The sequence below is a fragment of the Spermophilus citellus genome (genome assembly GCF_964194105.1).
Source record: "Spermophilus citellus genome assembly, chromosome: 18".
NCBI lineage: Eukaryota > Metazoa > Chordata > Mammalia > Rodentia > Sciuridae > Spermophilus > Spermophilus citellus.
This window is the reverse complement of record NC_138200.1, coordinates 2,204,767-2,220,448: the sequence shown is the minus strand read 5'-3', so window position 1 is coordinate 2,220,448 and position 15,682 is coordinate 2,204,767. Positions and strand designations below refer to the sequence as shown.

Below are 15,682 nucleotides of genomic sequence, written 5' to 3'. Positions count from 1 at the left end.
TTCACTCGAGCGACCTTTAGTTTAGCCCCTGTGCTGGTCGGGTGGACTGTTCTCCACTTACTTGGGACATTCTACTTTCCCAGTCATCCCTTCATGATTTTCAGCCCCCTCCCCCCTTTATTGTGGTACAATATGCACATCATCCCTTTTTGCTGTTGAGACAGGGTCTTGCCAACCTGCTGAGGCTGGCCTTGAACTCTCCAGCCTCTTGCCTCACCTTCCGAGTCCCTGGGAGGACAGGTGTGCACCATTTTGAAGTGCACATCTGTGCTCACAGGACACACTAACAGTGAAGGGGGCTTGCAGCATAGTGTCCACAGCGTGGTCTTGGTAAGGCATGAAAAGCTCAGTGCAGTCACTGCTGGACGCAGCTGAGCACAGGACAGGTGCTGGAGGCTGTGCACCCATCTCATGACAGGGCTGCCTGAGGCTCAGGGACAGGGAGGGACAGGCTCCGATTGCCTCTACTTGCAGTGTGAGGTGGAAGGACTGTGTGGAAATGCATTTTCAGAAAGCCTTTGTCAGGGAGAGAAGAAAAGAGCCCCTAGACCCCAAGAAGAACTGTCAGGAAGGCAGTCAGTGTGGCCAGCGCCTTCCCAAGTCACCAGAGAGGTGGCCATGTGTTGTCATTCACCAGTGACAAATTCCATCTCAGGGTTTTCCCAAGTGCTTTAAGAAAGGGTAGTTTATTGGGTTTTGAAAATGTCCTTGGAGACAGACCCTCTCACTAAATCTTCTACCCTTTCAGCCTCTTCTCCAAGGCCACAGAACAAATTAAAGATCATACCCTGCAGGACACAAGGGAAGGAGCTCAGTGCCTCAGGGAGGGGACACCTCTGTGCCAGGCCCCGCTGTCCCCTGCACTTGTCCCCAGGAGGGGGCCGGAATCAGGGTGGCGGGGATGGGCTTGCAGCCTGGTTCCACATGGGTGCTCCGTCACTAATCCACGGAGATCTCGCAGGGAGGTGGGTTTTGCTGTCTGAAGTCCATGCAGAAACCTTCCTCTGGCGAAGCCTTGCTCATTCTGCAGAACAGAAAACAGCCCTGTGTCAGTCACACTGAGAATCTCACCTTGGTCCCTCACTTCCTCCAGGCAGAGCCCAGAGATCCTGGGACGCTCCAAGGGACAGACGCCCCGTGATGAGAGGAGGTGGCTGGTGAGTGTTCAACACCTGGACTCCACCCTCCCAAACCCCAGTTGTCGCTTGGCCAATTTCTGTGATGTCAGCTCTCCAACTGGACCACATCCGATCTCAGGCTGCCAGTTAGAAGCCACTGACCAGACTTGCTGTCGGAAGCCCCAGTACTCGGACACGCGCGCGCACACACACGTACACACAGGCACACACAGACCCGGGGTTTGGGGGCGAGAAGCCAATGGATTTGGAGTCATGCTTTAGAGAGACAAAATGGTAACAATTTCTGTGGCCTGGGTGTCCCACCACATCTTGTTCCATTTTCAGAGCCACCCCGGGGACTCCACATCCCCACGACTGGGGAGCAAGATGCTGAACCTCGTCAGCTCTGAGCCAGTGACCAGACGCGGTGCAGGCAGGACCCGAGGCCCAGTGATTCTCTGGGCCCCACCTGCACCCTACGACACACCGACTCGGATATGACAGGCTCGGGGCCCCTGTGTGCTGCTCCTTCTGTGGATACATGTGTCTCCTGTTTGAGATGCCTCCGTATGCCACTCCCTGGCGTGAACCCCATCCCCATGTACCGTCCCCTCAATGTGCATCTGGGGGAGTGGGAAGAGAGCAGTGCTGGCCATTTAGTTCCAACGTACTTGGGTCACAGGATGCACATCCTCAATCCCGCCTCATGCCATTACTGCTACTTGGCAGAGAGAAGATGGTAATTGGACAGGACAAGAGCCTTGCCCAGGCCTCAAGCTGGACACATGGGGCCAGAACTGAGACGCAGACCCCCAAGGCTCAGGACACACAGCCAAGTCCCTTTACGGGCTCCCACCTCCCACCTCCCGCTGGGAACGGGTTTTAAATTCACCCTTGTGTTCCTGCGACACCTGGGCAGGAGCTTCACTTGCATGTGGCAGCAGTGAGCCTGTACCCAGCAGCTGCACAGGGGAGCCCACACAGACTACATGCAGCTCACCTGAGCTTCCGCAGGACTCGCCCGGGCAGAGACGTGGCCAAGCACAAGAGTCGAAGGGTGCTGTTGTCCAGGGGGTTGCCCCTGAGGTCCAGTTCATTCAGACTCTTACTGAAGGCGATGATGGAAGCCAGGATCTTACCGCCTTCTCTGGTCAATTGGCAGGAATTCAGGCTGCAACAGAGAGGATGTGAGGAGCGGCCCTGGGTGGTTCCAGCCAGACCGCCCAGGCTCACTGGGCAGCCCCTGGGCATCCCCCTTCCTCTGGGATACAGTCCTTTCCCCAGCCCTTGGACAGGGACCAGGCCTGAGAACCTCACTCTGTAGGAACCTGGCACCCTGGAAGCCAGGTTCTGCAGTTCTGGGCCTCCCCTCAGATGCCTGCTAGGTTTCTCTTCCTTTTGCCTGGTTGTCCCACCCAAGGTCACTCTACCACTGCCCCACATCCCCTGCCCCTTCTACTTGGAGACAACTTCTCCAGAGTGGCTGAGGCTGGCCTTGAACTTGTGATCCTCCTGCCCCAGGCTCCGTAGCCACTGGGAGGATAGGGGGGACCCAACACACCAGCCCGGTACACTTCCTGATCTCGTGGAACCCCCAGGAGCTGCTCAGGGCTGCACTGTGTCCCCTCAGAGGGCCCGTGTTGAAACCCCAGCCCAGGTGTGACGGCACTTGGAGACAGTCTTTGTGGAGGCACTGAGGATGGACCCCAACGGGCTCCAACTGGTGTCCTTGCAGGAACAGGAAGTCCAGGCGCACACAGGCCCAGAGAGAAGACTGAGGACAGGGAGGAGGCGGCACCGGGAGCCAAGGAGCTGCCTGGAGCCGTCCTCCCTGCAGGCCCTGAGAAGGAACCAGCCCCTGGGCACCTTGAGCTGGGACTCCCGGCCTCCAGAGGCCTCCAGAACCCAGCGACGTGCGCTCAGGACATCTCCGTCTCTTGGTCTGTGGCACTTTGCTAGCACAGCCTGATGAACACATGCAGATGCTGTGTCAGAAGCTGGACTAAGCATTAAATGAGACGTGGGCTGCCTCAGGGTCGTCCCCAGCTGCCAGCCAGCCTGCCCGACCAGCCCAGGGCGAGACCAGCCATTCCCAGCCAGGATCAGCCAGCAGTGAGCGCTCAGGCAGCCTCGGGCAGTGGGGTGGATGGATGTGCACCAGCAGCCAGGTACGGCTGCCCTCAGTCTCCTCCTCCCCATCAGCCTGTCCTTCTGCCACCTTGAGGATGCACCCGCGGCTTCCCAGCACCCACCTGAGTTCCTTTAAGCCGCAGTGGGGGTGCAGCACACCTCCGCTCAGGAACGCCATGCCAATATCTCCTATGTTGTTGCCCCCGACATCCAGGCTTCTCAGGTTTGGGTTGCTCTCAAGGACAAGAGCCAGGTCCCGACAGATCTTCATAGTGATCCCGCAACTCTGCAAACTGTATGGCAACAGCCAACACAGAGACCTGTTATCCCGGGCACCTCCTGAGGCCTAGAGGAGGCCCAAACCGCTCAGTATAGACTAGGCTCAGGGAGAGAAGAACCAGAACTAAGAACCATTACAACCATGTCCTGGAGGAGAGTGTGATGGTCCCCATCTTGGAAGAACCAAGAAGCAGACTCTAGGTTTGGAGGTGACCGAAGCCTGGGGCCCTGGGGACAGCTGTACTGCTCTCAGGGGGTGCACTGCAACATTCAAGAGGCATCAGGACAGAGGCCAAGTACCACAGCCTGTGCCCCAAGGACCTACACAGTTAGATTTCATTATCAACCTCTTCTTCACCGGGTCGAGGAAGTTCCTAAACATTCATAATTTTCCAAGAGTTACACTAAAGGGATAGGTCTGAAATGCAGACATTCTGTCTTTTAGGCAGATTTTTACTTTTTACCAGTTCGTAGAGAGAGTTGCCTACACTGACCTTTTTCTAAGCATCTCCTTTGGGAGGCGGGAAGGGCCCGGGCCCTGCAGCTGCCCAGCCTAAGCTCTGTCTGCGAGCTCCACCCCCCGACCTTTCTGATGCTGGGACAAATCAGGGCGAATCCCTCAACAGAGTTTGGGAACTCGCTTGCTGCCGGGCTCCTTATGCCTCTGCATTTCACGGAGGGCACTACACAGCACTTGTCCTTTCCCACCGTCCAGCTGCCGCTGCTATCAAGACTACCGTGTCCTCCAGTGTCCGTGTGGGGCTCTCTTCTCTTTGCCGTCTGCAAAGACTGACAAAACTGCTCTTCCATGAGGGTTCAGTGAGAGTCATGGGTGCAGGCTTCTTTCTAAGCCACACTGGGCGGTGATCTCATTGTGCGCATGGTTTGGAAGCTTTCACACTTCCCTGCAGGCGAGCACTGGATGGCGGCTCCTCTGTCCTGAGATGCGCCAGAGTGTAAGCCCGGTAATGAGTCTCAGGACAGAAATGCACAGAGCCTCACTAATTCTTGTGTGAATTACATACTGGAGCCATAGCACTCGATACACGGGTAAGTAAGCTGTATTAACTGGTTTGGGACTTGACACTGAACCCTCAAGTGGTTAACCACTTAGCCACTTCCCCAGCCCTTCTTATTTAGAGACGGGGTCTCACCGAGTTGCTTAAGGCCTCGCTCAGTTGCTGATCAACTTGTGATCCTCCAGCCTCCTGACCCACTTGGATGATGAGAGTGTGCCACCATGTGATCCAGCTAGTAAACTGATTCAACTTCCCTGCTCCATATCACCTTTGTGTACTGCACCTCCAACATTTCACACAGCATGCAGGGCCGGCTCCACACTCTGCGGGAGAAGGCGGATACAAGTGGCCCTCTGCAGAGAGCAGCAAAGAACTTGCACTCTTCTGGCCCTTTCGGCTGTCGGTGCCATCTGCTTCTTTACTTCTCTCCAGTTCCCTGCATCTCTGTGGTCTGTCAGTGGAGACAATGTTGAGCTGGGCACACTGGCTCACGCCTGTAACCCTAGTGGTTTGGGAGACCAAGGCAGGAAGATCCCAAGTTTGAGGCCAGCCTCGGCTATTTGGCAAGACCCTCGTCAATTTAGAAAGTCCCTGTTCTTGGTCAAGAAAAAGTTTTAGAAGAGGACTGGGGTGTAGTCCCGTGGCTGAGCACCCCTGGGTTCAGTCCCCGGTGCCTCTTGGACAAGTGTGCCTCATCTTTGGACACTCTTTCTTCCAGTAGTTCTAACCCACTGTGCAAAGCATCTATGAGGTGAGCACTGGCCCTCATCTCTCGGTGTTCTGGTATCTGCTGCTTCCACGGGGTCCCTGTTCCTCAGAGTTGAAAGGTGATCTTTTGTTGAAGCCGAACGCCCAACGGTTTGACCCACGAATCTGAGGTTGGGGGACCTCTCCCTTGTCTTCTCGCCACTGTTCCTGATCTCCTTGGCGCTTAGGTTCTTTTCAGTGGGTTGAATTGATTGACCTTGGAAGATCCATTTGGAGTATGTCAAGGTCACGGCTCATGTCCTCCATCATCTGCCCCCACAGAGGATTTTTCCATGGATTTTTACGGGGGTCTGGCCGACACTAGTTTGGGGTTCTTGTTTCTTAATCCAGTCTGAAGGATTTGGGGAGAACCGCACGTGACCTACACTTAGACTACAGCTTAGGTTTATTCCTCGTCCATTTTTAAATGTTGTGCTGAGGTTTTAGTGGCTTCTTTCAGAGACTGACCGGCAGCTTAACCCACCACTGCAGGAAGGAGATGGCTTCTCCTGCTCTTCTACGATGGCACCCAACGTCCCTGCAGCCTGGACCACGAGGTTCACGCTCAGATTTCCTAAGGGATCAGGTGAAACCTCCCCCCACCTCCCTGGAGCCTGGAATTCCCAGGGAGGCACCTGATCAGGACGCGCCGACCTCCCGCTTCCCGGGATTCTGTCAGGAGGCTCCTGGCTCCATCAGCCCGAATCCCCACATGGATGGTGGGTCCCCATCGCCACGTTTCCCCTGGAGGGTGGGCTCTGTTTTCCCTCCTGATGACAAGGTTCACCTTGGGCACACAGGCCAGCCATCTAGGCCGACGCTCTGCCCAGCACAGGGCCCTTCCCTGGGTCACCAGGCCTACGCCCCTGAAGGACCTGCCCCAACATATGCATCTGGGGTTCACAGGAGCATCTCCACCCGAACCTCAGCCTCACAGCCTTCAGCCTCCCTGGGAAAGCCACAGACAAGGTCCTTCCTGAGCAGGGTGCCTCCCCAGCCAGGGGCAGGGCCTGGCCACCAGGCCACCCTCCACGGCCTACCACAGTGTCTGCAGGCGGCAGGGGGGCTGTCGCAGGGCCTCACACAGCTGTGCCACTCCCTCGTCCATCAGGGGGTTTCTGCTGAGGTCCAGATGGCTCAGGTTTGCGTTTCTCAGCAGAACCTCAGAGAAGTGTGGGCAGAAGTGCTCACAGATCTGGCAGCCGGCCATCCTGGGGGGAAGCAGGGGACAGCAGGTCACGTGAGGGCTGAGGTCCCAAGGATGGCTCAACTGGACGCTCAAGGTGGTTCTTCTGTGGTCCTGTGTACGAACTCAGTGGGACCCAATCTCCCCTTTGACTGTTCCCTACCCACATGAGACGGGCAGGAGGAACCAAACCCACACAGAGCCTCATGAGAAAACCAGGGCTGAGAGGCACAGCTCAGATGGGAGAATCTGTCAGTTCTAGTTCTGACTCTGCATCTCACCCCGTCCTGGGACCAGCCTTCTGCCCCCTGAGGCTGTTGCCCAGAGCACGGGTGACGAGCAGGGTGACGTGCATGGGTCACCTCAGGTACCAGATCCTCAGCTGGTCGGGTTCTCGAGAATCCTAACAGGTTCTAATGGCTTCTTACAAGGAACGCTCTGCCACGTTGGGAGAGCCAGGGGTACAGGAAAGAACAGAGCAGATATGGCAGCGGGGACCCCACAGGGGCCGCTTCTGCTCCCGTTCACAGAGGGGCAGCCCGCAGCCGGGAGGCCCAGTGAGTGCTGGAGAGCAGCAGACCCGGGCCTGGACCTCGAGCTGTGGATCCTCAGCTGGTGCCCTGAAGCCCTGCTGCGGTCTCAGCTGGTGGACAGAAGGCAGCGACCCGGGATCCTGCTTGCCCCTACCCACCCCAGTCCACTTACACCAGCTTCTGCACAGTGCAGTATGGGTGGCACAAGGCCTCGCACAGTGTGGGCACACCCTCAGCCAGCTTGTTATCACTGAGGTCCAGCAGCGTCAGCTTCCTGTTGTTCGCCAGCATCAAGGCCAAGGCCTTGCAATCCGGAACGGAGAGGCCCGAGTCCTGAAGCCTGCAGGGAGGGGACACCACATGCTCTGGGCTTCCCTGCCTGGACTGGCCCCTGGTGCTAGTCCTACCAGGGCCTGTCCTTCACGGAGCCTCCTGGGGAATCCTGTCATCACCGCCAGCTCCCGTCTGCACAGCTCGGCCCAGACTTGGTCACTCTGTGCTTACCCACCAAGTCACTTCCCCGACCCCAGGGCGGCCCCACACAGGACCCGGGTCCTGGGAGGCCCCTCCTGCTCCCCAGCCTGTGCCTCCCACCACACCAGGCAGTCTTCCTGAAGGTCTCAGGATGCTGTCCCCAGCAGGTCCCCTTTCCAACTACTGCCCCACTAGGGTGGGGTTGGCGTTGCTCAGGGAGAGTGCGACCCTATTCCCAGCACAGGTGACGTCTCCTAGACAGCATCCCACGGAAGAGTTGAGCCTGAGGAGGGGGTCTCTGCCTGTAGTCGTGACTCCCATCTCGGGGGCTGTCCCTGCGCGTGGGCACACACATGCACTAAGCCCCCGGATGACAGAATGGACATATTCACAGCCTACACAGGTGCACGTCAATGCAGGTTTGACCGCCAAGCCTCTGACCACAGCCCTGACATTTCCCCAGGGTGACTCTGCAGCAGCTCCAGGGTCTAAAGATGTCTGTGGCTTCAAGATATTTTCAAGAAGTGAAAACAATAGGATTTGGCCCACATCATACCCTACCTCCAAATTAATTCAAATGGATCACAGATTGAAACCTCAGAGTCTAAATGATAGGGCTGGGGTTGCAGCTCAGGGGTAGAGCCTTTGCCTGTCATGTGTGAGTTTCTGGGTTTGAATCTCAGGGCCACCTAAAAGTAAAAGCCCATCAACAACGAGAACACATTAGACCAAACTTCCTAACAACGAAAAAGTTCAGAAAATGATCTGAGACCTCGGGTTAGGCGCTGGTCTCTCGCAGGCTACACAAAACACACGGGAGAGCACAGAAACAAGAGGTGGTCCCCGAGACCGTACAGAGCCGGGCTGTGTGCCAACCAGATGGCTCGCACATCGCGAAGCCTGCACCCACAACGCAGAGGAACCCTCTGGACTGCGCAACAGAGACCACTCGCTCCAAAAGCGAATGCTCAGGTGAGGGTGGACGTCCCTCCAAGGAGACACACAGATGCCCAGGACAAAGCAGGACAGCATGGGAGGGCGTCACGCCCCCAGGGCAAGCCATGGCAACAGCAGGACAGCCAAAGGCGAGAGCAACCTCACCACTGTCCAGGGCAGACCAGAAACTAGGCAGCAGGTCCCGGCAGGGGACTGGGACTCAGCCAGGAAAGGACTGAGGCACTGACGGGGCAACACGGGAGGGCAGCGTGGCAACCTTGCGCTCAGGGACTCGAGCTGTTCCTGAAGGATCCCAGGCCGTGAGTCGACGGAAACAAGACGTGCAGAACATGAAGATCCATCAACCCTGAAGCGCGTCCGTGGGTCCCGGGGATGGACACCAGAGGACGGGCATGGACTCGTGGGTAGGGTCTCCTCCTAGGTCCCGCAGACCTTCCAGAATCAGAAGGTTGTCATGGCTGCACACCCCTGAGCCTCTGCTAAGACCACGAGATTCACTCTTCAAAGCTCGGGGATTGGGGGTGCGTATTGTACCCCGACCAAGCTGTTGTCGGGAAACGGATCTGAGTCTTCAAGCTCGCGAGAGGAGTGCCCAGAAAAAGAGCAGAGAAAGAGCTGTCGGAAGTGTGAACATCACTGGGAACGGTGATGGCCCCCCCCACTGCCAGAATCCCAGCGGCTAGGGAGGCTGAACCGTAAGGACCACAAAATTCAGAGCCAGCCTCAGCAGTTTGTTGAGGCCCTAACACCTGGGGGCGTGGCTCTGAGGTTAAGTGCCCCTGAGCTCATTCCCCAGACCAAAAAAAAAAAAAAAAAGGACCTGAAGTTTCCAAGAGAGAGGCCAGTTGCTGGCCAAGAAACCCTCCCAAGGAAGTCCAGGTGACATGACCGGCCTCCAGGCCCGCCTGGTCACTATCCAGCCTCTCCTGCCTCCGACCATCACCAGAGGTGAGCACCACCAGGCCTCTAACACCACAGTCTTCCCATCTCGAGACCTCAGAATGAAACCCTGTGGTCCACTCCTGAGTTAGACTCTTTCCACCAACAATATTGGAGATTTGTCCAAAAGGTTACCTGGGGTTGTAGGCCAATCGCATGGATCGGAGAATGTAACCAAAGGTTTCTTGTCCATGAGGGAAATTTCCACTTCTCAGGCCTTAGGGGGTCCTGCTCTAAATGTTCCAGTGTCCCTCTCTTCCCAAACTGAGCCACCAACACTGGAAGCACTTCTCCTGGGTTACGTTGTGCCCAGACTCTGCCACAGCTGAACTGGGGTTTTGCAAAGCGCCCGAATTGATTTAGAAACTAACTTCCCTATCCTGGTCTCGATTTCTGGGGACCAGACCTCTGTTCCCAAGGGACAGGAAATAGGACAGAGATGGCCATGTGAAAGCAGCCCAGTCCTCTCTGGAATCCACCCCCGAGGCTGGCGGGCAGCACTCACAGCAGCTCCTGAAGGTTGCACACCGGGTTGCTCAAGACACTGCAGAGGAACCAGACCTCATCGAGGGAGAGCTGGGTGGAGGTCATGCTCAGGTGTTGCAGGTTTGGGTTACTGGTGAACACCTCAAAGAAAATCCCGATCTCATAGGAAAAGGAAACTTTTCTTGTCCTGCAAAAGCAAAGGTGACTCTGGATGATTCTGATCCACCCATCTCCAGCAGGGCAGCGTGAATGCCTGCTGTGGTCACCCCTGCGCCATAAATGACCCATCGGCCACTTCCACGACCCAATGGCCTGGGTGGGTTTACCCCCAAAGGCCACGTTGGAGACGGTGTGGTTGGCAGAACTAGAGGAAGCCATGGGGTCTTCCTTCTTCTAGGGGAAGCAGAGCCCAGGGGGCCTCTGGGACCCACAATGCAGGCACAGGCCGACCACCAAGGAGAGCTTCCCGGGCAGCAGGGGCGCTGGGCTGGGACACCTCCCTGGGGTCCAGCCTCTTCCTCAGGCTGGCAGGGAGGTCACAGTCTGCACGCCCCAGGCCCATCTTGAACTCACTCGAGCCTCTGCACGGGGCACGTGGACTCTCGCAGCTGACAACACAGGATCAGCAGCGTCCATTTGCCGAAGATGGTGTCCACCACCCGGAGTTTCTGGAGGTGCTCATTGGTGGTGAGCACAGAGCAGATCTGGCGCCACCAGAGGAGGGTACGGCTCGACCTGTAACAGGAGAGAGGAGAGGTTCTCCACAAGGTCACCTCAAGGCAGTCACAGCCTCTGAGCACAGTGTCAGCTGCTTGGACCCCAAGAGGGGGAGAACGAGGTCAGCTCTCCTCCTGGGGTCACTTCTCGGCCAGGACCTTGGCCACGCTGCAGCCTTTCAGGCCTGTGCGGCCCAAGGGCCGGGGCTCTTGACACCAGGGCAGGGCCAGGGACGACTCTGAGCATCCTCCAGCTCAGGACAGCCCCCAGTAAGGGCACAGCCCACCCAGGCCACCTAGGTCCTGGGGTGGGAAACCTCCCTTGTTACCAGTGGAGGCTACTTAGAGGAAAGAGGAGGCAGGAGGCCAGAGCCAGCCTCCAGCCAGATCTCCTGGCCTCCAACTGGGCCCTGGCCCCGTCCCGACCCTGCCATCTTGGTGGGCTGACGTGACCTGTGTCCCGTGTCCTCCCTGCAGCACCACAGTAGGAGGGTCCACCTGGTGGCTGACCGAGTCAACCAGGAGTTTCAGAACACAGCAGCACTAGTCTGCAGCTGGGAGGACAGGCATCTGGAGCCTGGTCCCAGGGAGTGACCCAGGGTGAAGCCTGCCGAGGGCCTGGAAGGGAAGGGAAGGGATCGCGCCCCAGGGAGGTCGGCCTCCTCCCTCAGTACAGTCCTTATTGCTGCTTTGGTGAGGAGACCCGTGCAGCTAGGAAAGGCCAGGCTCGGGGACAAGGCCACGGGCTCCCCACGAGAGCTGCCGTGCACTGAGAGCACAGTGCCCCATCCTTGAGCACCATGGAAAGACGAGGGAGGAGGGACCCAGGGGCTGGAGCTCAGCGGTGGAGCCCTGCCCTGCACCTGGGAGGCTCAGGCCTGGATGCTCAGCACCAAGTCAAAATGAGATTAAGAAAGCTACTGTGAACATCTACAAGTAAAGATATTTTCATTAAATATTTCCAGTTGTAGTTGGACATAAAAATAAGTATCTTTTAATGTATGTACTTAGGAGGTGCTAGGTGAGCACTCTACCGCTGAGCCACAACGCCAGCCCCAACTAAAAATATTTTTAATTAAAAAAATACAGTAATATATAAGACGAGTCAAGACTACTGGACAGAAAAGGCAGGCAGTGACCCCAATCCACGTGAAACGCCCCGTCAGCAACACCCTGTGAGCACACACAGATTCTGAAAAAGGGTGGAAAGAAAGTGACGGCAGGGACTCACATGGGGTCTGGTCCCCTCTCTTCCGGAAAGATTTCTGGGACTGAGACAGTGAGCTCCCTCAAGCTGCAGCAGTATTTTAGGCAGTAGGCAGCAACCGCCAAGTCTGGCCTCTCCCGAAGAGGGAAGTGGGCCTCGCGGAGGCTGCTCATGAGGTGGCTGGCAAAGGCGTCACTCTGCACCTCGAACAGGGCATAGAAGAGCAGCAGGAACTCCACCTGCTCCTCAGGTTCCTCGATCTCCACCAGGATCCTCAGACATCCCAGGAGCTGGGGCGCCAACTCCCGCGACCTCTGCATCCCAAGAAGGGCATCCAGCCTCTGCTGCTCACTTTCATGTAGGAGGCCAAACAGGAAGCAGCCCAGGAACACCCAGCTTGCTCTCTCTTTCCTGAAGTACGTGAGCAGCAGTACCTCTATGGGCATCACGGCCCGGCTGGGGTGGCCGCGGGGGCTGTCCAGCAGGTAGAACATGGCCGCACAGAACTCCTGCATGCACATGTGGATGAAGGAGTAGGAGCTCCCCGACTCGCTGTACTTCCGGAAGAGCCTGAGGTCCAGCAAGGTGGGGGCGTCAGTGTCCCCTATCCCGTTCCTCCTGAGCTCCTCTTCGCCAAACACCCACGTGTTGGTCCACATGCCCTCCGCGGCCAGGGAACACAGCGCCTTCAGCAGGCCTTGGCCCTGCTGGCTGGGCCGAGTAGCGCCCTGGGGTGTGAACGCTTGAAACATGAAAGACAGGAACACAGAGGTGGACCTGCAGCAGGTGGCTGCCAGGTCCCTCCCACGCTCCATCTCCTGTTTCAGAGAGGTGCACACCATCCAGCAGAGGAGGGGGATGTGGCACATGGTGAAGAGATGCTCATTGTTTTGCACCCAGCTGAAGGCTGCCATGGCTCGGCCCCTGTCTCCAAACGAGCAGCAGAAATACTGCTTCACATGGCTGTCCTGGAAGCATTTGAGCTCTTGCATGTTTGGGTGGTCCAGCTTGCTCTCCAGAGCTTCTGGGCGCATGGGCATGGCAGCGAGGAGCAGAGCCGACTCTGGGAGAATCTTCCTCCTCAGCAGGCTGCTCAGCACCGTGTTCACTGAACGCTCCTCCCTCCAGTCACGGCACAGCTCCGACTCGGGCTCCGTCAGGGTGCACTCGAACTCCTCTAAGCTGTCGATAATGAACAGGATCCTCTCTGGTTGGGCCACGATGTCCGCCAAGGGGACAGAGTCATCGGGCCTTTCTCTGGAGATGAGCGCGGCCAGGCTGGTCACCCTCAGCTGCTTCAGTTCTCGGCAGCATAAGTAGAAAATGAAAGAGAATTTGTCCCGATAGAGGGTACCGTCTGACCAGGCCAGCATCAGCTTCATCAGGAACCTCGTTTTCCCCACTCTTTGTAATGCGCGGAGGACGACCGTGTGAGGCCTCCTGGGTACCCTTGGAGTGAAATACTCTTCCAGACTTTCATGCTCTTCACGGGTCAATGTCTGGTCAAAGCAGCCAGGGATCTCAGTAAAGGCTTCCCTGGACCACATGCGGATGAACTTCTCCTGCATGTGAGCTCGATAGGCATTTACTGGTCAGCAAGGGCAAGAGGAAAACACAGCACGTCAGAGTTTCAGCCCCGCACAACCTGAAGGCTTCAACCCGAATCTCTCCTATGGGAATCAATGTCCTCAGGGCCTGCAGGCTGTGGCCACAGCCTAAACCACCAACCAGACAGCCCCGAGGGTCAAAGGCCTGCCAGGCCAGCTCCAGACACACACACACATACACCTGTTCCTCTCTGCCAGGAGAGCAAGGAACTGCAAAGCCCTGCTGGCTTCCAACTGAAGAGAGTGAAATGCACGTCAAACCAGGGAGGGGCCTCCCCATGAGGAAGCAGGAGCTCTGTGTGGGGACAGGACCCTGCCTCTGGGCTGTGGGCTGTGGTGCCCAATCAAAAGCCAAGCAACAAAAGGGCTGAGCCTTCTAGAATCCCTTCAGGCTGAGCTGAGGCTGGGTCCTGCTCTGCAGTTGCCACAGACTCTGGTGACATGGGAAGGCTGGGGTGCTGAGTGACATCAGAGGGGACCCTGCCACTAGGTGGCAGACAGGTGAGGCTGAAAGGGCACAGAGGGCCGCAGGAATGCGGGAAGTGCACAAATGAAGGCTTAGGAATTTAGCAGGGATGGCTGGGCCAGCTCTCAGGTTAGGAAGAGAGAGATCCAAAGGACTCCACAGAGGAAGGCAGCCAAGACCAAGGTCGCTCCCTGAAGGACCAAGGTCAGGGAAGGACCAAGGTCGCTCCCTGAAGGACCAAGGTCACAGAAGCACAGAGCCTTATCCTGAGGGTGCAATGGGGGTCCTGGGGGAGGTGGGGAGACCACCTGTGGCGGAAAGCACTATTAAACAGGCAGAGCCAGAAAGCCGGAGCTGAGGAAGGCGGCTGGCCAAGAGGTCAGGACCTCGGGGACACCCGTGCAGGACCAGCGTGAAGAGCCCCATCGGGGCACCTTGCAACGACTCTAGAAAGACCCCAACGGCCCCAGTACCACCTCCTGCCTAGGACACCAGGCAGCGCAAACACACAGAGACTCCAGACCAACCAGGTGCAGGACCAGGCGGAGCAGCCCAGGGGCCACAGCTCCCTGCCTCCTGAAATGATACACCCCCAGGGCATCCACTGAAGTCCGCTGGGCACCCGCATCTCAGGGCCCTTCCAAAGCCCCCTACCACACTCGACTGGTAACCTGGGCTCCAAGTGCCAGGTGCAGCAGCTGTCAACTGCTACAGTGTGCGCCCAGCCACAGCCCTCTGCCTGGGGGAGCTGGGCCCAGGAGTGTTCCCAGCTGTGGGTGGGCTTCTGCTGACCACGCCCACCTGCCCTCTCTGCCCCTGAGGTGGGGATGAGGCTGCTCCCCAAGCCTGGGCAGCTCTCCCCACCTCGGCTCCCCCTGGAGACCCTGCGCCCAGCCCCTGCGCTCTCCCAAGGAGCCCACCACTCACCTGCGCTCTCCCTGGAGGCCTTGTCACAGAGGTCCTTCCTGTGGATCTTGGGGAAGATACAGAGGGCCAGGTCCCACGCTGGCTGTTCCCCATAGCGCTGGGTCATCAAGCTCGCCAGGTCCTGGCGCTTGGCCTTCTTCATCTGCGCCCAGGGAATGGGCTGGAGGCCGCGTTGCACAGTCTCCTGCTTGAGCAGCTGCTTGAACTGCAGGAACTCGTTCTTCTTGAGTTCATCCAAGTACCACATGAGGCGGAAGTCAGAAATGAAGGACGCTGCCATCTCGTCCAGGCCGGAGAGGAAGATGCTCAGAGACGGGGACCAGGAAGGACCAGGAATCAGACAGCCTGAGGGCAACGTCAGGGTGGCCCCGAGTTACTCAGAGGAAAGGGCCTTGCACAGCCTCGTGCTGGTCCTGGGTGAGGGCTGGGGACCCCCCAACTGCGTCCTGTCCTCTCCTCACTGACGTGGGCCTGAGAGCAGCGGTGACTCGGACACCAACCTGCGCTGGCCTTCCTGTCCACCCACATTGCCTGCCACCCAGCTCAGGCGGTGCCCGGAGGGAGCCCTACAGAGCCCCAGGGTTAGCATTAGAGAAGCTTCCCCGGGCAGACAGACAGCCTTCTGCCACAGCCAGCTGCCACACAAAGACGGCGGCAGCCGCAGCAGGCACGGGCCTGCCCTCCCAGGCTGTGGGTGATGACCGGAGCATCTCCAGGGGGGAGGATGCGTGGAATAGTCCAGGAGACGCAAGCACAGCACCCCCTTCCCCTGCACCTTCCACACAGACGCCGGCACAGACGTCCACAGAGGACGGTAATGGTGTCCTCAGTGACTGATGGAGGAGCTATGCCCCCAAACACCCGCCGCCGCCTTCTGTCAAGAGCGCCGTG

The 15,682-nt window shown here is 57.9% G+C and overlaps 1 protein-coding gene across 1 annotated transcript; it reads right to left on the bottom strand.

Annotated features, from left to right (window-relative positions):
- Nucleotides 1-939: 939 nt before the first annotated feature.
- On the bottom strand, nucleotides 940-15,071 carry LOC308637316 (NACHT, LRR and PYD domains-containing protein 4-like; the record flags this gene model as incomplete). The annotated part of the gene is made up of 9 exons (XM_081273628.1): nucleotides 940-1,024; nucleotides 2,119-2,289; nucleotides 3,371-3,541; nucleotides 6,334-6,504; nucleotides 7,185-7,352; nucleotides 9,888-10,055; nucleotides 10,442-10,603; nucleotides 11,816-13,379; nucleotides 14,792-15,071. 9 exons carry the CDS (start codon nucleotides 15,069-15,071, stop codon nucleotides 940-942), a joined length of 2,940 nt encoding a protein of 979 aa, XP_081129754.1.
- Nucleotides 15,072-15,682: the final 611 nt, after the last annotated feature.